The following is a 22,614-nucleotide window of genomic DNA, read 5'->3' as shown; positions in this document are numbered from 1 at the left end:
CGGGGTCAGCGGCTTCCCCTGGCCCCTGGGGTCCCGCTTGGTTCTGCAAAGGAAGCCGTCCATTCTGATGCGTCTACAGGGAGCCCCTGAGCTCCGTGTTTTGGTTGAAAAGAATTCTGGCACTATCCTGGACTGCAGCAACCAAAACATTTCAGAAGGAAATGAATGTTTTTGCAGGTAGAGTCCGTTGTGGATCCTAGGGGCGCTTAAACACTTCATCATCGGTTAAGTGCCGTGTTTACATGGCACCAGTTCAGTCTCCCCAGAGCAGCCCCGTGGGGCTCCCCGCGGGCATGTGTTCCCACATAGCCAGTGGGTTCCAGCTGCAGCCAGTTGGGGAGCAAACATAGGAAACTGGGCCAGCGGAAAAACGGTCTGTTGCACTTGGCTGGCAGAATGCAGTAGAGAAACAGTGGAGTCTGTAGACCTAGCAAAGGCCAAAACCCGTGCATTGGGTATCCCAGTGGAATCCCCCATTCTAGAAGGTGAGCGGTCACTGAGTGAGCTGCTGGCCCAAGTTTGCGACCATGCTGGGCTTTGCATAGTTTTTTTGTTTGTTTGTTTTTTAATGAGACGTAGCCCTGCTCTGTCACCCAGGCTGGAGTACAGCGGCGTAATCTGGGCTCACTGCAACCTCCACTCCTGGGTTTGACCAATTCTCCTGTCTCAGCCTCCCGAATAGCTGGGATTACAGGTGCATGCCACCATACCTGGCTAGTTTTTGTATTTTTGGTAGAGATGGGGTTTCACCATGTTAGTCAGACTGGTCTCAAACTCCTGACCTCAGGTGATCCGCCCACCTCAGCCTCCCAAAGTGCTGGGATTACAGGCATGAGCCACCACACCCAGCCTCCCTAAAGCTTTGAAGGCCACCTCTTCCTCTCTCTGATTTCCTCTCTAGCTTTTGCCCATGTCTCTCCCAGCCATCACCCTATGGACTGACAAGCCACTGCTTCTCATCCAGGCCCCCTGGATCGCTCCCCAAGCCCCTCTCTGTTTCTTTCTTAGTTCTCCATTGTGTCCTTGTGACGGGACAACTGGGAGTGCCCATTGTGTTGAGATGGAGTGAGCCACAGTTTCAGATAAAGGAAGGATGGGCCGGGCGCGGCAGCTGACACCAATAATACCAGCACTTTGGGAGGCCGAGGCAGGCGGATTACAAGGTCAGGAGTTCGAGACCAGCCTGGCCAAAATGGCGAAATCCCATCTCTACCAAAACTATAAAAATTTGCCTTTGCCAGGCATAGTGGCATGTGCCTGTAAGCCCAACTACTCAGGAGGCTGAGACAGGAGAATCGCTTGAACCCAGGAGGCGGAGGTTGCAGTGAGCTGAGATGACACCACTGCACTCCAGCCTGGGTAACAGGGCAAGATTCTATCTCAAAACAAAAAAACAGATAAAGGGAGGACGGTCATGTCTGTGTCATTTCCAAGGTCTTACTGCTTTGGGGTTCATTATTACCTTGTTTAGTTCATGCGAGACAGCAATGATTTTTGCTATTTTATGAAGGAGGAGTTTGTGGCTTGAGTTCCTGGGAGTTGGCCAATGTGGCCAAGCTCTTGTGGCCACACCCAGCCAGGCCCAGGAGTTGAGCCCTCGACCACCCGCTGCCCGGTCCCCACTCTGGGTTCAGCGACAGCACTGAAACCTGTACCTTTGACCCGTGTCATTAGAAGCACCTGTCCCAGATACATTAACCTTGACCTGCCCCTCATGAAACCCACGTTCCCCTGGCTGGTTTTACTGACCCTTTCGTAAAAGCCTTTTAATCAGTGTTTATGGCCAGCACCCCTCAGGGTGGAAGATTAAGATGAGGACGTGATATAGCATGATTAGACTGACCTCCCTACTTGTTACTTTTACTGTGTCCCCTCCTTGCTCCAGAGCTGGCAGGGGCTCCCCAGGGCTGTCACCACACGTCCAGGCGCCTCTGGCCACCCCTGGCAGCCGTCACTCCTCCAGCCCTGCCCTACACTCCTGCCAGCCTCTGCACCTGCCTGCATGTTCCCCGCCCTTTCCCGGGACCCACCCTGAGATGGAGCCCCCCTTCCTTCCGACAAGGCCCGCCCGAGGCCCACCCATTCCCCCCTTCTGTGGCTCAGCCCCTGTCCTGGTCCTCCTACCCTGGAGGGCTCCTGACATTGACCCTGCCCGGCGTTATCCAGAGCGGTGCTTTCCAGACTCCCTGTGATGGACAGTTTTGTTTTGTTTTTTAAATTTCCAGTCTGTGGCAGACTGATCGTTTTATATAAAAGACATTTAAAATGTCACCGAAATGCCGAATCGCTATAAAAGTTTCTAAACACTTATTCTCGATTTCTGTAATTGCCTCACTGTGCACCAGCAACAGTTTGCAAATTGGCAATGGTCCGTGCAGCGTGAGCTGCACGGAACAGGCCTGGACAGCCTGTGCCTGGTAAATAAGCCGACAGGAGATGCACGCTCCAGCCCTCCAGGGCCACGCGCACAGCTGTCAGAGGTCAGGAGACCCGAAACACCTCTTTTACAACCTCATACAAATCAAAGAAGCAGGAAGGAGTACCGTCTTTGCACACGAAACTTTACAGACTTAAATGGTAAAGGCCTCATTTTCCCCGAGGGAGATATGAAGCATTATTTCCCTGAGTAATTGCCTGTCCCCAAATTTGAAAATCTGTGGCGAGCACACAGTGCATGGGATGGCCCAACTGCGCTTGCCAGCCGGGGCCACAGTGCCACCCTCTCCCCACAATACAGGCAAGATCAGGACATGAAACTGAGCACTTCAGAGGGGGGACAGCAGCAAGGACAGTGGCTTTCTGCGTTACAGCGTGAGTTGCCCCTAGGTTTCGGCTGTCATAGACACCATGCAGCTCTGCCCTGTCCACCCCTGTCCCCATCTGTCATGCCCAGAATTGTATCTGCCCTGCAGAAAAGATTTCAGAATCTTTCAGGAGCCAGGATTCCTTTTTTTTTTTTCTATGACACAGAGTCTTGCACTGTCACCCAGGCTGGAGATCAGTGGTGCAATCATGGCCCACTGCAGCCTCAACCTCCCCAAGCTCAAGCAATCCTCCCGCCCCAGCCTCCTGAGCAGCGGGGACTATAGGCATGCACCACTATGCCTGGCTAATTTTTGTATTTTTTTGTAGAGATGGGTTTTCGCCATGTGGCCCAAGCTGGTCTCGAACTGAGCTCAGGTGATCCATCTACCTCTGCCTCCCAAAGTGCTTGGATTACAGGTGTGAGCCACGGCACCCGGCCCCATGATTACTTTTAAAGCTTGAAAAAAGTACTACTTGAGTCGTTGATAAGTAGAATTACAGATTTGACTTTTTCCTTCTTTTTTTTTTTTTTTTTTTTAATACCTTACCTTTTTTCTATTTTGCATATTTGCCACAATGAGCATTTGGTGAGGTTAAGGGGTAGGTAGGTAGCCAGGTTTTTTTTTTTTTTTTTTTTTAATCAGTTATCCTAAGAGTTCTTCAACAAAGGAACACCAAATATACATCTGCCACATCTTTTAATTCTTTTATTAAATAAAATACTGGCCGGGCACAGTGGCTCATGCCTGTAATCCCAGCACTTTGGGGCCAAGGTGGGTGGGTCACTTGAGGTCAAGAGGTTGAGACAAGCCTGGCCTACATAGTGAAACCCCATCTCTACTAAAAATACAAAAATGAGCCAAGTGTGGTGGTACCCACCTGTAATCCCAGCTACTCAGGAGGCTGAGGCAGGAGAATTGCTTGAACGCAGGAGATGGAGGTTGCAGTGAGCCGAGATCGCACCACTGCACTCCAGCCTTGGCGACAGACCAAGACTCCATCTCAAAAAAAAAAAAAAGAAAAAGAAAATGCTGATATAGAGTTATCAATTTGTCAGACAATATCTCAACTTCTGGGTAATTTTAACAGAGAATCTCAAGGACCTTGAATCCCACCTTGTGGTGGAAAATCTCGGTGGTTTGGGAGCATTCCAGGGAGGCTTCCTCCTCTGAGCCACCCACTCTGCTGTTCTCCTGCCTGGAGCACTCTTCCCTCTTCTCCAGCACTCAGCAGCCCCTCCCTCCAGGTCTCTGCTCACACATCACCATCTCAGTGAGTCTTTTCCTGGCCATCTTATTAAAACCCCTGCCTCTCTCAACTCTGACTCTCTGGCCTCTGTTTTAAGTCTCCTTTGACAGTGGTCACCCTGCACACTTTGCATTACTAATAAGTGTATTTTCTGCATCTCACTCACCATGCCCCATCGCTGCTGGGCTGTAAGCCCTGGGAAGACAGGGACTGTTCTCCTGTTTTTTCGTTTTTTTGAGACAGAGTCTCATTCTGTTGCCCAGGCTGAAGTGCAGTGGTACAATCTCAGCTCAGCGCAACCTCCGCCTCCCGAGTTCAAGTGATTTTCCTGCCTCGGCCTCCCAAGTAGCTGGGATTACAGGCCGCCACCACTCGCCTATAATTAGCCCAGCTAATTATACCTAATTATAGGCACAGGGTTTCACCATGTTGGCCAGGCTGGTCTCGAACTCCTGACCTCAGGTAATCCACCCACCTCGGCCTCCCAAAGTGCTGGGATTACAGGCGTGAGCTGCCACGCCCAGCCTGGACTTTTGTCCTTTGATTCACTGCTATATGCTTGGTACATGGTGGGTGCTCAGTACATATTTGTCCAGTGGATGAATCCAGGTGGCAGCTAACCACAGGGGGAGGAAGGTGACATAGGGGAAGTGCAAGCAAGGGCAAGAAGTGATGTCCTGCCATCACCATCCACACCCTGACATCTGTGCAGCTTCTGTCTCAGTTGCCAGCACAGATAGCCCCAGGCACCTGCCTCAAGACCAGTGCAGTTTTGTCATCTCTTTTCTCCTCCCCAGGAGCAGGCCATAGAGGTGCTGACCCGCTCCAGCCTAGAAGTTGAGTTGGCCGCCAAGGAGCGGGAGATCGCACAGCTGGTGGAGGACGTGCAGAGACTCCAGGCCAGCCTCACCAAGCTGCGGGAGAATTCGGCCAGCCAGATCTCCCAGCTTGAGCAGCAGCTGAGCGCCAAGAACAGCACGCTCAAAGTAAGGGGGCCACAGGGGCCGGGGGTGGCCCAAGGAGGCAGGGCGGGCAGCTGGACGCGCACGTGCACACACACCCTCTGCCTTTCTGGACTTGATAGCAAGTATGGCAACCTTGAACCTCTGTAAAGTAGCACCAAGGAGAGTCCCAGAGTCCACAGCAGGGATACTGGATGTTGAACCCTGCCATCAGCCCTTATGTAGACAGCATTTCCCTTTTTTTTTTTTTTTTTTTGGAGACAGAGTCTCGCTCTGTTGCCCAGGCTGGAGCGCAGTGGTGCGATCTTGGCTCACTGCAGCCTCCACCTCCCAAGTTCAAGCAATTCTCCTGCCTCAGCCTCCTGAGTAGCTGGGATCACAGGTATGCATCACCACGCCCAGCTTCTTTCTTTATTCGTTCATTCATTCATTTATTTTTGAGACAGAGTCTTATTCTTGTCGCACAGGCTAGAATGCAATGGTGTAGTCTTGGCTCACAGCAACTTCCACCTCCCAGATTAAAGCAACTCTCCTGCCTCAGCCTCCCGAGTAGCTGGGACTACAGGCGCGTGCCACCATTTTTGTATTTTTAGTAGAGATGGGGTTTCACCACGTTGGTCAGGCTGGTCTTGAACTCCTGACCTCAGGTGATCTGCCCACCTCAGGTTGCCAAAGTGCTGAGATTACAGGTATGAGCTTCTGTGCCCAGCTCTTTAACCGAGTTTTGCATCCTGGCTTTCTGAGGATACCCCCTCAGGAGGACATGGTGTGCTATAACTCCAGCACTTCCAGTGCCTGAGCCAAATAAAACCCCAGAGGTCCATGGAAGTCACATCTGACCTTCTAAGCTAAGGGACATTCTCTTGTCCAAGCACCTTTTCCCTTGGTGGCCCCAGTCCAGGTACTGCTTCAGTCCAGGGAGCCAGACACTCAGGCTCCCTCCCACGAGGCACTCTTGGCTTTTCCATAAATTTCTATCCCAGACGCAGAACCCAGAGCTTTTTCCACATATTAAAAGTAATGATTATACTTTAGGTATTTGCAATCTGTTGAAGCGAGTGTAATTTGAAGAGGGTCCTGGGACCCTTGATTTACAGGCTTCAGAGCCAGAGGAGACTCTCAGAGTTGTCAGTCTTGACAGTGAAGAAGGCAGGACCTTCAGGGCAGGGCTTCAGCTCCTGGCCAGGGTTCCTCGCTCTGCCCGGGGGCTGCCCATTCAGGCCCATTCCTTCCCCAGTACCTCCGTACCATGTCGGGGGGTGAGCGAATGAGCGGCTGTGAGGTCTATTCATTGTATGAATAAAGTGAGTCAGGGCTCATTGTGAACATTCAAAGGAAACCTTTTCTGGTATGAAGTAGGCCTAGGATGTACTTAGGTCCATTTTGTTTTGTTGTTGTTGTTTTTGAGACGGATTTTCACTTTTGTCGCCCAGACTGGTATGCAGTGGCGCAGTCTTGGCGCACTGCAACCTCCGCCTCCTGGATTCAAGCAATTCTCCTGCCTCAGCCTCCTGAGTAACTGGAACTACAGGCAGTCACCACCATGCCAGGCTAATTTTTATATTTTTAATAGAGGCGGGGTTTCACCATGTTGGCCAGTCTAGTCTCAAACTCCTGACCTCAGGTGGTCCAGCAGCCTTGGCCTCCCAACCAAAGTGCTGGGATTAGATTACAGGCATGAACCACTGCCTTTTTGGGTTTTTTTGGAAATGGAGTCCCTCTCACTCGCCCAGACTGGAGTGCAGTGACAGGATCACAGTTCACGGCAGCCTCGAACTCCTAGGCTCAAGCGATCCTCCTGCCTCAGTCTCCCAAGTAACTGGGACCAAAGATGTGACCCACCACATCCAGCTAGTTTTTTAATTTTTTGTAGAGCTGGGATTTCACTACGTTCCCCAGGCTGGTCTGGGACACCTGGACTCAAGCCGTTCTCCCACCTTGGCTCCCAGAGAACTCTGGGATTATGGGCATGAGCCGCTGCACCTGGCCCAATGTCTTTTTTTTTTTTTTAATTGAAATTTTTTTTTGACACATGACCAAATTTATGCCAAAACTAAGTTTCCAGCAAATCTACTGCTGATGCTGATGGTTCCCATGACCCTCCCTCGCTCCGTTCTTCTGCCTCTTTGGGGTGAATTTCACCCATTCACTGAGAACTGCCCAGCGCCTGGTCCCTTGGAGGAGACAGTCCTGCCGACTTTAGGGAAATGGTTGAATCCTGCTTCCGTCTGTCCTCAGCCAGGTCATTTTAAAAAATATTTTATTTTATTTTAGATGGAAATTCATTCTGTTGCCCAGGCTAGAGTGCGATGGTGCCATCTCTGCTCACCGCAACCTCTGCCTCCCAGGTTCAAGCGATTCTCCTGCCTCGGCCTCCCGAGTCGCTGGGATTACAGGCATGAGCTAACACTTCCAGATAATTTTGTATTTTTAGTAGAGACAGGATTTCTCCATGTTGGTCAGGCTGGTCTTGCACTCTTGACCTTAGGTGATCTGCCCACCTCGGCTTCCCAAATGCCGGGATTACAGGCGTGAGCCACCGTGAGCCAGGTAGTTTATTTTGTCACCGCCATTTCTTCCTCTCTCATCAGCTTACCCAATGAGTACCAGGATTCAGTTTTTATTTCTAGATTTAATCTCATTTGCTCATGTTACGGCCATTTCTGACCCCAGCAACGACATCATTATGAGATTATTTGCCTTTCTCTCCATTGTCGAGTTAAAGGGCGTGACTCAGATACACACCAGCTACAAGAGAGCAAGGCTGTAGACCTCACATTTTTTATTATAGAGCAATTTCTTCCAAATCAGTTAAGGTTTCAATGTTTGCCTTCACAAAAAAATGAAACGCGGTTTTGCAAATTAATGTTCGTTATCCGTATCTTGGGGGAATTGTTTAATACCGTGCAGTTAATGAAACAATTCAGCAATACTTCTTCCAAAATCATTGCTACCTTATCTTCATCTAATCTCATAATCAAAACATATCTTCCAGTAACAAGACTTCTGATTTTAATTATCTTAACTCCTTGTTGCCAGGAGTACAGATTTCACTAATACCAAACCCACATGCAGAAAGCGTTTGACTTCACCAAACCAGGGTTTCCTCTCACCCCAAAGGAGTAAGGTTAATTGAACGAGATACCTTCTGAGGGTGTTTTGTTTTCCTAATGTGTATAATGTATAGCCTCAACTATAAGCTAAAGGAATACAATTATTAGGAAAATATTTTTACGAATGAGACTTGGCAAATCGGCAACCTGATGCTTTTGCCATGGGGAACCTTGACCCCACAGTCTTGGCTACTCAAAGAACTCACCTTCGCTTACCATGGAGCTGCTTTCTTTCTTTCTTCTTCCTGTCCCCTTCCCCGCTTTCCTGTCTTACGGGGGACCCACGGATGCACAATGTGGCCTTGAATTAGGTTGCCGTTTGGGAGAGGAGGCTCCAAGCGCCCAGCTCTGGGCTCAGCTGTTTGGAGTTGCAGGTGGTTTTCCCATGAACACTTGGCAGCAGGTCCTTGATCTTTGAGACATGTGCCAGGTTGTTTGGTGGCAGTCACTTGGGGAGAGGGCATTTCCCATATGCAGAAGGCTTATTGGGCAGAATCTTTTGTCCTGAGTTCATTGAATTGTTTCCACCCGTACTTTCCAATGATCCTCTCTGTAGTTGGATGTATTGGAGGACTAATTGGTTCTCTTTCTCTAACCCATTGAAATTCTCCATCTTTGTGCCACTGAGATGTCTTCTCTTCCCTCAAATTTGATTTGTCATTTTACAAGGATACCAGACAGCTGCCCGTCTTCGAGTCTGTCCTGTCCAGGGCTCTACTTTTTCAAGCGAAGTTCCCCATAAGCGCCCCACCATCCACGTGTGTCACGGGACATCCGCTAACCTTTAATTAGGCACGGAAACAGACGCAGAAGTGGGAGATGTTTCCTCCTGCCTAATCTGACAAGTGCTTAAGCATAGTGCCACTTGTAAGGAAGAACTCTATTTTTGCAATTAATGAAATAGCCCGACCACCGTTGACAAGGCTGCTTTTTGATAACTCTCTATTCTGTGGTCTTCTGTTGGAATGCTTTAATATAGAGGCAGTATAATTAGCTAGTGAACTGCACTGTTCTTGCTACAGCACAGAAGATAATGCTACCAATAGCTTCGATTTAAAATGGAGTATTTGTAAGAAAGGCTAACTAAAAGAACGCCAGTCTCCCAGAAGGAGAAATTATATTTTTCTGAAGACGCTTTAAAGATCATTGCTTCCCATTGGGTGGGTAGTCACATGAGTTAGAATCACCTAGGGGTCTTTTTCCAAACGGCTCCTGTTTCCCTTCCCCTCACCCCAGCCCCTGAGGCTCTCATGGGTCCCATGGAGACACTATGGGAAGGTGCTGTGTCCCTGGAGCACTGAGGTGGTATAAAAGAGGCGGTGGAAAACCTTCCATCTCCCCACACGCTCTGGCCTTGGGGGTCTCTCTTTTCATCTTGCATTCTCAGGTGGGAAGATCACTGGAGCCCAGGAGTTCAAAACCAGCCTGGGCAATGTAGTGAGATCCCATCTTTTTTATTTTTTTATTTATTTTTATTTATATATATTTTTGGATACAGAGTCTTGCTCAGTCTCCCAGGTTGGAGTCCTGTGGCGTGATCTCAGCTCACCACAACCTCCGCCTCCTGAGTTCAAGCAATTCTCCTGCCTCACCCTCCCAAGTAGCTGGGACTATAGGTTCCCACTACCACGCCCAGCTAACTTTTGTATTTTTAGTGGAGACGGGGTTTTACCGTGTTGGCCAGGTCAGATCACGAGCTCCTGACCACAGGTTGTTCGCCTGCCTCGGCCTCCCAGAGTGCTGGGATTACAGGCATGAGCCACCATGCCCAGCCCCTTCTCTTAAGTTTTTTTTTTTTTTTTTAAATGAGCCAGAGTGGTAACACATGCCTGTTGTCCCAGCTACATGGGAGGCTGGGGAGAGAGGATCGTTGGAGCATACACAGCACCCACCCCAGTGTTTGGAGATTTGGACTCACCATCCAGAGCCCAGAGTATCCTTGGGCTCCTCCCCAACTCCCAGCACCAGCAGAACCTAAATTTCCATAGCTGCTGCCTCTCCCTGAGGAAGCATGGAGACACATGTCCTCATCTGGAGAGAGTCCTTGTCCAGTAGAAAAGGAGGTACATGCTGCCCAGGCCTGGACCCCAGAGATGCAGTGTCAACTAAGGGTCTGTGTCTCAGACCCCTGCCCTGGGCCAGGGGTTCCCCGTGAGGCCGAAGACTCCCACACCAACTCTCACCTGAACCAGTCAGACAGCACCACACGGAGCCTGGCCCCGTTTATCTGCACCGCAGATGCCACTCTGCCCCCACGGTCAGAATTTTATGGAAAAGAGATATTGTCACCTTGATCGCTCGCTGTGTAACCTGGAAGACACGACCTTTCCCAGGGTCTCTGCCTTAGTCAGACCTGCGAGAGGCCCCTTTGCTCTTTTTTTTGAGACAGGGTCTCACTCTGTTGCCCAAGCTGGAGTGCAATGACACAATCATAGCTAACTGCAGCCTCGACCTCCCTGGCTCAAGGAATCCTCCCACCTCAGCCTCCCAAGTAGCCGGGACTACAGGCACATGCCACCACAGCCGGCTAGTTTTTATATCTTTTGTAGAGATTGTGTCTTGCTATGTTGCCCAGGCTGGTGTCGAACTCCTGGGCTCAAGTGATCCTCCCACCTCAGTCTCCCATAGTGCTGGGGTTACAGGCATGAACCACCATGCCCTGCAGTAGATAGACATCGTCTATAGATTGAACATGTAATTTGCTAATGCCAAAATAGTTGGCATTGTAGATTAAAGCTTATTTTCATTTAAATCTTAGCCAGGCTTTTAAGAACTTCAAATAGATCATTCTTCTGGCACTTCAGGACCGAGCTGGGGAGCACCAGTTAAGTTAGCCAGGTGGGCTTCGTGTATCTTTTCGATCGTACTATTACAACAGGTACGTTCGATTGGTTCTTGATCATCCTATGTCTCACCACTGTCCTTTGAAAACCTGTGTTCATTCTGAATCTCCCCATTCTTCAGATGAGAAACGTGAGGCCCAAACAGGCTCAGGTTATCCAAGGTCACAGTCAGCCGGGGTAGGACCACGTTGGCAGCCAGGTCTCTGACACGTGGCCTTTTCTCCCCTGTCTGTGTAAAGCCCACATGTGTTCCTTAGATGCATGCATTTTATTTTATTTTTAAAGACAGGATCTTGCTCTGTTGCCCCAGGATGGAGTGCAGTGGCATGATCATAACTCACTGCAGCCTCAACCTCCAGGGCTCAAGTGATCCTCCCACTTTAGCCTCCCGAGTAGCTGGAACTACAGGCGTGCACCACCACACCCAGCTAATTTTTAAATTTTTGTAGAGATGGGATCTCCCTGTGTTGCCCCTGCTGGTCTTGAACTCCTAGGCTCAAGCAATCCTCCTGCCTCGGCCTCCCAAAGTGCTGGGATTCCAGGCATGACCCACCGCACCCAGCCAGACAAGTGCATTTTTCAGGAAGATGACCAGTTCCCAGATTTCTCTTTCCACAGTCTTGGACATGGGGTTACCCTTGACAGCGGGAGCCACTCCAGGGCACATGTACTCTTTCTCTGTGGCTCTGCTGCAGAATAGCGGGGACCTTGGGACGTGACAGGCTGAGATCTGGAGACTTCCATGAACAGAGCTCCTGGAGAAACAGAACCAGAGACTCTCTTCAGATCCAAGTGTAGCCAGATTCAACCCCACCTAGCAGGGATGTAGTAATTGTAGTAACAAGGACAGTAACAGTACTAACCACCATTTACAGAGCACTTTACCATGTGCCCAGCACCGTACTAAGCTCTAAGTACCCAATATTTTATTTAATCCTCACCAAAGCACTGTAACATATACACACGATCCCCATTTTATAGATAAGGAAACTGAGGCTTAGAGAAGTCAAGTCTGGGTGGTTGGGTGGGTTGGTTGATTGGTTGGTTGGTTTATTTATTTAGAGACAAGGTCTCACTCTTTTGCCTGGGGTGGAGCGGCACCATCACGGTTCACTGCAGCCTCCACCTCCCAGGCTCAAGTGATCCTCTTGCCCCAGCTTCCTGAGTAGCTGGGACTACAGGCACATGCTAACACACCCAGCTAATGTTTTGGGGTTTTTTTGTTTTGTTTTGTGTTTTTGTAGAGACAGGATCTTGCTATGTTGTCCTGCTTGTCTTGAACTCCCATGCTCAAGCGAGCTACCACACCTGACCCAAGACGTCGAGTCTTATCTAGGTTCACCTTGCAAGTACGTGGCAGAGTCAGGATCTGTGGGACTCTGGAGCCCAGGTTTGCAGAGAGCCCCTGGCTCATCCTGGCCTCTCCGGCGTCTCACTTCCTCCCTGCAGGCAAGCAGGGCTGCCCTCAGCTCTGTCAAGACCTGCACTGTAGGACCCCAGAGATTTTTTTTCTTTCTTTGGGTAGTCAGACCCATCTGCAAAAGTTTTGCAATCATGAAATCAGATAGCGTATGAAATGCTAGGAATAAGCGCAGGTCTAGCATACCACGCGGCCAGCGGGAGCATGACCAGACAGGAGGAGTGCGTCTTCGGAGACATTGAGAAACTGGCGTGCCTGTCGCCCATCCCAGGGTCAGAGTCTTTGAAACCGAGCTTTCTGGGAACCCAACAAGGAGTTTCTGATCGAAGAACCACACTGAGGACAGTTAGTCTTTTTTCCCACACTGGGCATTTTCAGCATCAGAGGCCAATGGGAGCCCTGCGTCTGCAGGTTTTGAGATGTGGCACTCACAGTAGGGTCACTAGAACGGAGATGTCCATGGGACCAGGTTACAGGCGCTCCACCAGTTGGGGGAAGCGTCGCCAGGCAGCCTCCCCCAGGCTCCATCCAGCTTGTCTGCCCAAGACAGGAAACGTCATCAAAGGTTTAGAGAAGAGATCCTGGCGACTTCCTGGTTCAACTGCCCCAAGGTAGATGGCAGAACTCTCAATGGAAGCTGTTTAGCTCTCAGCAAAAGCTTATGTCCAACTAAAATACAGTCATGCGTCACTTCACAATGAGGCTGCGTTCTGAGAAATGCGTCATTAGGTGAATGCGTTGTGCAATCATAGTGTGTACTTGCACAAACCTAGATAGTATATATATATTTTTTTATTTGTACCTGTTTTTCATACGGAAAACCAAATGTCCCAGCACCATTACTGAGCATTAGTCATTTCCCCTGCTTGATCTGCAGTGCCTTTATAAAGGGCCGTATGTCAGCTTTCTCTGTACGTTCCATTAGAATGACTCAGGCCAGGCGTGGTGGCGCAAGCCTATAATCCCAGCACTTTGGGAGGCCAAGGCAAGTGGATTACCTAGTGTCAGGAGTTCAAGACCAGCCTGGCCAACATTGTGAAAAACCTCATCTCTACTAAAAATACAAAAATTAGCCAGACATGGTGTCAGACGCCTATAATCCTAGCTACTTGGGGAACTGAGGCAGGAGAATTGCTTGAACCCAGGAGGCGGAGGTTGCAGTGAGCCGAGATCATGCCACTGCACTCCAGCCTGGGCAGCAGAGTGAGACTCTGTCTCAAAATAAAAAAAGACTCTTATGGGGCTTAGGCAGCCTTTGTTGACCGAAGCGTTATGTGGTACACAGTTATACACGGATCCCACCCCTAAAACCTTCCAGTTAGGGCCAATCACAGGCCTTCAAAGAAGACCTGCAGCCGTGCCCTTAGACAGAGAGTGTAATGGGACTTAGCAGTGCTAAGAGTCCCAATATCAAGGCTGGGAACCTGGAATCCCGGCACTTTGAGAGGCCGAAGTAGGAGGATCACTTGAGCCGAGGAGTTCAAGACCAGCCTGGGCAACATAGTGTGACCTCGTCTCTACAATAAATAACTTAAAAAAAAAAAAAGAGTCCCACTATTGAGGGCCCAGAGTTGCCAACATCTGTACTAGTTCTTTGCTTTGTGCAAACCCTTGAGTAATTGCTGTTATTCCCATTTTACAGATGAGAATTTTATTAACTTGTCCATAGACACCCAGCTCATAAGTGACAGATTCGGGTTCCAGACTCAGGCCATTGGCCTTCTTGGTCTGTGCCATGCCAGGCTCTGAGACCCTCTGTGTGCTCCTCCCTCTCTCTGCCTTATTCCCATCCGGCTCCTATTCTCTGGATGTGACCATGTTTATGCACGTTCCGTATCCAGCCTCGGTGATCGCGACCATCTGATGTGCATTTTGGATTCCAGTGACACTGAATAATCCCTCGCAAGGAAATATGAGTGCATTAGTACTAACTGCTATTTGACGATAAGGAAGAGAATAAAATAATCACTTCTTTTTTTTTTTGTATCGGAGTCTCACTGTGTCGCCCAGGCTGGAGTGCAGTGGCGCAATCTCGGCTCACTGCAAGCTCCACCTCCCAGGTTCACACCATTCTCCCGCCTCAGCCTCCCGAGTAGCTGGGACTACAGGCGCCCGCCACCATGCCCGGCTAGTTTTTTGTATTTTTAGTAGAGACAGGGTTTCACCATGTTAGCCAGGATGGTCTCGATCTCCTGACCTCGTGACCCACCCGCCTTGGCCTCCCAAAGTGCTGGGATTACAGGCTTGAGCCACCGCGCCCGGCCAATAATCACTTCTTAACAAGCACCTTCTGAGAATCTTTTGTAGGAAAATGAGTGCCTTCTACCTCGTGTTTCATTAGGACTGAGAAAACCATTATAATACACAAAGTCAGCAAGAGGTTTTCAAAAGGACCTAGGGCAGAGCAGTTTCATGCAGTGGGAAAGGCACGCTTGAGAAATCACCAGCGAAGGCAACAGAAAAAGACAGGCCCAATGAAGGCTGGGCAGCAGGAATCCCAGCACTTTGGGAGGCCAAAGAGGATAACTTGAGCCCAGGAGTTTTAGTTAGTTAGTTAGTTAATTAGTTATTAATAGTGTGTGCTTGTACAAACCAAGATAGTATTTATCTTATTTATGCATTTTTTTATATGAAAAACCAAATGTCCCAGCCCTGTTACTGAACATTCGTCATTTCCCCTGCTGGAACTGCAGTGCCTTTATAAAGGGCCGTATGTCAGCTTTCTCTGTATGTTCCATTAGAATCTTAGGGCCTTAGGCTGGGCACGGTGGCTCAAGCCTGTAATCCCATCACTTTGGGAGGCAGAGGTGAGCAGATCACCTAAGGTCAGGAGTTCGAGACCAGCCTGGCCAACATGGTGAAACCTCATCTCTAATTATTATTGAATAATTACTTAATTATTAATTCATGATGAACTAATAAAACACATGACTTTTTAAAACAGTGGGCAGGTTGGGATTTGGATGGCACCATCTCCTCCCCAAAGTCTAGAATGTTCTCAGTTGGCTTTAAACTGTGGTCTTAGCCATGGCTAGTCAAGCAGAACCTGAAAGGGCACCTATGGCTGGGCATGGTGGCTCACGCCTGTAATTCCAACACTTCGAGAGGCTGAAAGGAGAATCACTTGAGCTCAGGAGTTTGAAACCAGCCTGGGCAACATAGCAAGACCCCATCTCTTAAAAAATAACCAGGTGTGGTGATGTACATCTGTAGTCCCAGCTACTCAAGGGGTTAGGGCAGGAGGATTGCTTGAGCCCAGGAGTTGGAGGCTGCAGTGAGCTATGATCGCACCACTGCACTCCAGCCTGGGTGACAGAGCAAGACCCTATCTCTCTTTTTTCTTTTTTTAAAGAAAAAACAAAAAAAGAAGAAGCAGCATAACACCTAGAAACCCTGGAGAGGAGAAGTTACCGGAAATGACATTTGTTCACCTCTAGCTTGGAAACATGCTGAATGACCAGAACACCCTCCTGGCACTGCCCCTCCATGTTCTTGTTTTATGTAGAGTTGCCTCATTTCCTCCAAGGAGTTCCCTTTAGAAAAGATCAAAGGCAAACTAGTCCAAAAACACCTTCAGAAAAGAAAGCACCCCCTACGACCACCCCACAGCAATGGCTCCTCTCACAAGAAAGCCCTGCAGAGCTGTGGGCAGAAACGGCCACACCAGGCTGGGCAGGGTGGCTCACTCCTGTAATCCCAGCACTTTGGGAAGCTGAGGCGGGAGGGTCACCTGGGGTTGGGAGTTCAAGACCAGCCTGGCCAACATGACAAAACCCCATCTCTACTAAAAATACAAAAAAATTAGCCAGGAGTGGTGGTGCACACCTGTAATCTCAGCTACTGGGGAGGCTGAGGAAGGAGAATTGCTTGAACTCGGGAGGCCAAGGTTGCAGTGAGCCAAGCGAAGATCACGCTACTGCACTCCAGCCTGGGCAACAGAGCGAGAGTCCATCTCCACCAAAAAAAAAAAAAAGAAAGATTAAAAAGAAAAACAAGAAACAGCCACATCAGTCCCCAGTGGGCTCACAGACCTTTCTGGAGCCCACTGGAGCATCACTGTACTTTGGAAATGTGCCATCGTTCCCCTAGGCACCTGAGAGGGTGCAGCATCTCAGGCAGGGCCCTCCCCGCAGGACTGAGACCAGCTTGCTGTCAGGGAAGCCACCGAGCACCTAACTGAACAGGCCCCTACTCCTAAAACCCCAGCATTCAGGGGTTCAGGAATGCAAAGGCATTTGCCCTGATGCCTGTTTGATGCCTACTCTCAACATTTGCTGTGTCTCTCGTTAGCAGAGGTCCTCCCAAAGGTGTTGACTACCAGCTGTATGAGTCCCTCAGCCTAACATATTTTGTTTCAAACCACACGCTGCTTTTCAGACACCAGGAAAGCCTCTCCTCCTTCTGTTTGCCATTTCCTGGCACTTCCTACAAAATGCACTTTTCCTCCTCTGCAAAGATTCTTCCTTCCGTTGTTTTTTTTTTTTTTTTTTTTTTTTTAAAGAGGTAGGGTCTCCATTCCTCACTTCATCACCCAGGCTGGAGTGCAGCGGCACAGTCATAGCTCACTGCACCCTCCAACTCCTGGGCTCAAGCAATCCTCCCACCTCAGCCTCCCAAGTAGCTGGGACCACAGGCATGTACCAGCAACCCGGCTAATTTTTTTTATTTTTTGTCGAGTTGGGGCCTCACCATGTTGCCCAGACTGGTTTCAAACTCCTGAGCTCAGGCAATCCTCCCACCTCAGCTTCCCAAAGTGCTGGAATTACAGGCATGAGTCACCATACCCAGCCTTCATTCTGCTTTTGCTAAGTTGTACATTAACAACTTTACAGCATCCCTACACACGTTGCTGTGCCTGGGCACGCACTCACACTGGGCAGGCCGGGAGCGTGAAGGAAAAAAGATGGCCCCAGCACAGCTGACTCCATTCACAAGGGCTGGCTTCCCCTCGCAGGGACAGCTGGCTGTTCCGCAGCGAATGCCGTCGGTGAAGTCCATGGACCTGTTGTCAGGCATGGCCACTGATCAAATTCTTCTCTGTTTTCAGCAACTGGAAGAAAAACTCAAAGGCCAGGCTGACTATGAAGAGGTGAAGAAAGAGCTGAAGTAAGTACGGAGACCTCTGTGGCCCCTCACAAGATGGGGCGCATTAGGGCCATCTGCTAACAATGCCAGGCCGGTGACAGGCAGCCTTGGCCCCCTGCCCTCTGGCTCAGCAGATGCCCGTAAATGCAGCCAGAGTTCTGCCACTCCACGGTGTCCTGCGCTACCCAACGCTGTGGGCGTTTGCCCTCGGGCCTGTCCCTGAATTCTTTGGACTTCTGCTAAAAGCTGTGCATTTCAGGTATTCCAGAATGCATGGAATCAGGGGCATAGTGCCTTTACAGAAATGATCAAATTTGACCTTGTTTTGCAACTATAAATTCCCCAAACAGAAGCAAAGCACAGGAGGGAAACGTTTTCGGGTTGAAGGTGGGCATATGGCCTCACACTGCCCTGGCCTCCTGGACTCGGAAACTCTGTCTTCCAGTCTCTGTTCTCCATCTGTGAGACTGTAGCCGAAAGCCTGTCGTCTTTTCAGGGCTAATGATGGCATTCTCAGTTCTCAAGCTTCAAAGTTCCCTTCTTGGCCAGCAGCCCCCACCTCTGCCTCCTCACCCTGAGCTGCCTTTGGCACTCTGGAGCTCCCAGGTCCTGGTCTTTACCTGTCCCCCAACATCCATCATGCTCCAGGCTCACTGACCTCCCCTGCAAGCCTGGAGCCTGTGGTCAGACCCTCTGCATTCATACAGCTCCCCTGGATCGTCAACCATTCCAAGCCTTCCCACCGGCATCCCTGCCTCACTCCTAACATTATTAACCACTGCAAACGAAGGTTGCCTAGGGCGTGGTGACCGGCCCCACAGGTCCCCTGTGCTTCTCGTGGCTAGAACTCTGCTGGTTTGAGGCTTCCTCAGGGGTTCTTCCCTGCCCTTGTCACTGTTACCCCAATCTCTATCCACAGATGCCCTTAGCCCTCTGCTAGGGACAGACTCCCGCCTCTGGTCTTAGGTGCCACCTCCCATCTGTGCAGGCTGCCCCCTCCACCTAGACCTTGGGTCTCTTCCTTCCTGCCCCTCTGCTGTCCCATCAGCCCCTTTCTCTCTTGCTGCTATTTTCCAGTTCTCCTTTTAAGATGAGCCTACACCCACTCACCACGTTTTCTTTGTATTGTTAATTCCATTCTGCTAAGAAAAGCTCATTGGGTGTCCTCTTGAACCATCTCACTTCCATGACCAGCTGCCTTCTCTCGCCTGAGACCTCCAGCCTCCCTGGTGTCTGCTGGCCCTCGTAGTCCCTGTCCCCACCATGCTCTCCCCACGAGTAGTCTCACCCCTTTCCAGCTGCGAAGCCTCTGCCGGCACCTCTTTGGACAAACCCCTACACCCCTCTAACACTTCCAGCCTTTGTAACTTACTTACTTACTTATTTATTTATTTGACAGAGTTCCGCTCTTGTTGCCCAGGCTGGAGTGCAGTGGTGCTATCTGAGCTCACCGCAACCTCTGCCTCCCAGGTTCAAGCGATTCTCCTGCCTCAGCCTCCTAAGTAGCTGGGATTACAGGCATGAGCCACCACCCTGGGCTAATTTTGTATTTTTGGTAGAGATGGGGTTTCTCCATGTTGGTCAGGCTGGTCTCGAACTCCCGACCTCAGGTGATCCGCCCACATCAGCCTCCCAAAGTGCTGGGATTACATGTAACTTATTATTAAACGTTTCCTGGTTAACCTTCTCTACCTGCCTCTCCTATCCCATTCTTTCCTTCCTTTCCCTCTTCTTCCCTCTTCCAAAAAAGAAAAAGAAATTGGGCCTGCTCATTTTGAGCCAGAGAAACTCTGCTGCAAAGGCCTTTGCCCAGCCTCACCCTGGGAGTTAGTATTCCTCTTCCTCTTCCTCCTCCTTCTCCCCCACTCCCTCAAGTTCACTTCATTCCCTGGGAGCTGAGGTTTCCAGGCTCCAGCCAGCAGCACATACCAGTCTACTCCCTCTCATCCATAACCCGCTAGGCCACAGGCTGCCCCTACCCCCACTGCAGGCCTGCCTCGCCAGCCCCGCTTGTCACCACGTTCCTGCTGACTCTGTTGCATCTGCACACGACAGGCCCCACCACCATGTGTACATCTGGAAGCCCCACTCAGGTGGCTTCTTTGCCCAAATGTGCTCCTAGCTGCCCACTTCCTGGTGAACCAGGTGTGCTCTTGGGCTCTTGCCCGCGTCCCCTTCTCAACATCATCCCATTTCCATTTCCTCACTCCCGCGCAACGGGGTGCTGACCTCAGATCCTCACGCACTGCAGCACAAGACACCCCGTGCCTTCAGGGCCCTTCTCCAATGCTTGTTCCTCATGACGCTAAGAAGTGGTCTCCAACCCGTCAAGATCCCTCCTGCTGGGGTCCTCGCAAGTTCTGTCTCTTAATGGACCACTTGGAGTCTTGCCTGTTACCTGTACTGGCCTGTACATTTCCTGGAGTATGGACCAGGAGTGGTTCTGATTCCCCATGACAACAAGCAGCTAGCACGCTGCTGGTAAAGATCTGTAGAATAAATAAAGAGACATGTGGTCTTTTATTACATAATCCTAAAGAAAATAGGAAACAAAGGACAGGATTCCATCTTAAGAAACCCCTTTCGGCCGGGCGCAGTGGCTCACACCTGTAATCCCAGCACTTTGGGAGGCCGAGGCGGGCGGATCACCTGAGGTCAGGAGACCAGCTTGGCCAACATGGCGAAACCCCGTCTCTACTAAAAATACAAAAATGATCCGGGTGTGGTGGCACACACTAAGGGGACAGAGGCTGAAATCGTGGCTGCAGGAACGCAGTGAAGGTTCGGTTGACTCTGCACCTGCGAATCGTAAATCTCACGGTCCAGCCAGCCTACTCTGGGTCTCTCCTCCATCCTTGGTATTTCAAAGAAACACTTGCAGCTCCTTCAAAGCCACACAGCCTTACTTCCCCTCTTCTCCTTAGTATACTCAGCAAAAGAGGGACATCCACAGCAAAAGGAACTCGAGAAACAGTAATAATCCTGGGGACCTGGCCTCACTGAGACTCTAGTGATCAGGGCATGGCCCTTTTCAGTGCCGATGAGAACAAGGGAGGCAGAAGTCACCTTATGTTGCCACGCCTTTGTTATTGCGCTCCTTCCCCAACCTGGGGCTGCAGAGAAGGTCTGTCCACCTCGCTTCTGAGTCATCCAAGTCTAGGACGTTGCCCTTTGCCTATATGCCCTGGTCCCCAGGTGGGTGCCAGTTAGGAGTAAGGTGTGGGCAGTGGCTGCCCTGGTGGGTTCCTCTCTCTCTGGCTTCTCCTTACAACTTTTTCCTTCCCTTTAAGCTTTACAAATACATTCCACTTGCAACAATGTTCTGTCTGTATTAAACTTTAAAATTACACTCTGAACAGACCTGGTGTGACTCCATATGGAATGATTTACATGCTAGGCAAGAAACTTTTGCCAGCCAACTGCTAGTTGAATAGTTATTCTAGAGACATTATCAGATTCTATTACTGCCAGGGAAGTTGTTAAAGTTGACAGTTCTTCAGTTCCTGGAGAGCAGGAAATTGTAATGTTAATGCTTATTAATGTGGCTGTTGTCAAAGGTATAAGTAGAAAATAACCGCTCTGGGCCGGGCGCGGTGGCTCACGCCTGTCATCCCAGCACTTTGGGAGGCTGAGGCGGGTGGATCACTGGAGGTCAGGAGTTTGAGACCAGCCTGGCCAACACGGTGAAACCCTGTCTCTACTAAAAATACAAAAATTAGTGGGCATGATGGCACATGCCTGTAATCCCAGCTACTCAGGAGGCTAAGGCAGGAGAATCGCTTGAACCCAGGAGGCAGAGGTTGCAGAGAGCCAAGATTGTGCCACTGCACACTAGCCTGGGTGACAGAACGAGACTCTGGCTCAAAAACTAAAATAAAATAACCCCTCTCTCGTGCTCTTGCAGCATTCTGAAGTCCATGGAGTTTGCACCGTCCGAGGGCGCTGGGACACAGGTACGTGTCTCACTCAATGGTCAGCACTAGCGTCAGCCCCGCTGCTGGTTACCACTGGTCCCTCTGGACTATCCCATGATCTCACTGTTTCTACGAGGCCTCTCGCTTACAGTCAATGAGTCATACTTCAAGAACATTTTAACCAAGTTAAAACAGATTGTCTTTTCTTTCTCTCTCTCTCTCTCCTTTTTTTCCATGTGTCCAAGGTATGAACTAGGCATAGATCAAAAGCCAAGCTGGGGATGAACAAGGGATTGCTTCATCCCTGACTGATAGGAGATGGGCACTACCAAAAAGCAAATGATCTTTAACTAAAAAGAGGCAAAAAGAGACAAGTTAGTGTTTTCCAAACTGGTAACTGAAGTGAAATTGTGATTTCACTTGAGCAGGTACTAAGAACGTAAATAAAAAACTGTCAGTTGTGTTTAAGAAGGCCAGGCTCAGTAGCTCCTGCCTGTAATCCCAGCACTTTGGGAGGCAAAGACAGGTGGATCGCTTTGAGGCCAGGAACTCGAGAACAGCCTGGGCAATATAGCAAGACCACGTTGCTATTAAAAAAAAAAACAAAAACAAAAAATAGCCAAGTACTATGGCATATGCCTGTGGTCCCAGCTACTTGGGAGGCTGAGGCAGGAAGATCGCTTGAGCCCAGTGGTTCAAGGCTGTAGTGAGCTATGATTGCGCCACTGCACTCCAGCCTGGACAACAGAGAGAGACTTTTTTTTTTTTTAATTGCATTAAAGAGCAGCCAAAAATGGATTGGTTTAGGAACTTTCAGTTACATGCTGCCTCAGTAGAGAAGGCACAAGGGCAGGATGACAGTGGCCCAGGGTCATCTGGTGGCCAATTAAAACTGACTTCCAGGCCAAGCATGGTTGCTCACGCCTGTAATCCCAGCACTCTGGGAGGCTGAGGTGGGTGGATCACTTGAGGTCAGGAGTTCGAGACCAGCCTGGCCAACATGGTGAAACCCTATCTCTGCCAAAAATATAAAAAATTAGCTGGATGTTGTGGCACACGTCTGTAATCCCAGCTACTCGAGTGGCTGAGGAAGGAGAATCACTTGAACCCCAGAGGCAGAGGGTACAGTGAGCCAAGATTATGCCACTGCACTCCAGCCTGGGTGACAGAGCAAGACTCCGTCTCAAAAAATTAAAAAATCAAATCAAATCAAATTGACATCCT

General features: G+C 49.9%; 1 protein-coding gene and 1 non-coding gene across 6 annotated transcripts in view; one reads left to right on the top strand and one right to left on the bottom strand.

The window, feature by feature from the left end:
- Positions 1-22,614, top strand: part of CUX1 (cut like homeobox 1) — a 470,594-nt gene that overhangs the window by 358,028 nt on the left and 89,952 nt on the right. For 4 of the 5 annotated variants that reach the window (XM_008018446.3, XM_008018445.3, XM_008018442.3 and 1 more), the window contains exons 11-13: positions 4,851-5,039; positions 17,439-17,497; positions 21,381-21,429. In XM_008018446.3, the coding sequence (XP_008016637.3) occupies positions 4,851-5,039; positions 17,439-17,497; positions 21,381-21,429 (297 nt within the window). The remainder of the gene's footprint in view (positions 1-4,850; positions 5,040-17,438; positions 17,498-21,380; positions 21,430-22,614) is intronic. The other variant, XM_008018447.3, reaches the window with a different exon arrangement.
- On the bottom strand, positions 21,623-21,753 carry LOC119621409 (small nucleolar RNA SNORA48). Its single transcript, XR_005237970.1, has one exon. It is a non-coding gene; the product is annotated as a small nucleolar RNA SNORA48 (small nucleolar RNA).

Source organism: Chlorocebus sabaeus, chromosome 28, assembly GCF_047675955.1.
Source record: "Chlorocebus sabaeus isolate Y175 chromosome 28, mChlSab1.0.hap1, whole genome shotgun sequence".
Classification (NCBI taxonomy): Eukaryota; Metazoa; Chordata; class Mammalia; order Primates; family Cercopithecidae; genus Chlorocebus; species Chlorocebus sabaeus.
The sequence above is the reverse complement of the archived record's forward strand: the minus strand, read 5'-3'. Positions and strand labels throughout refer to the sequence as shown.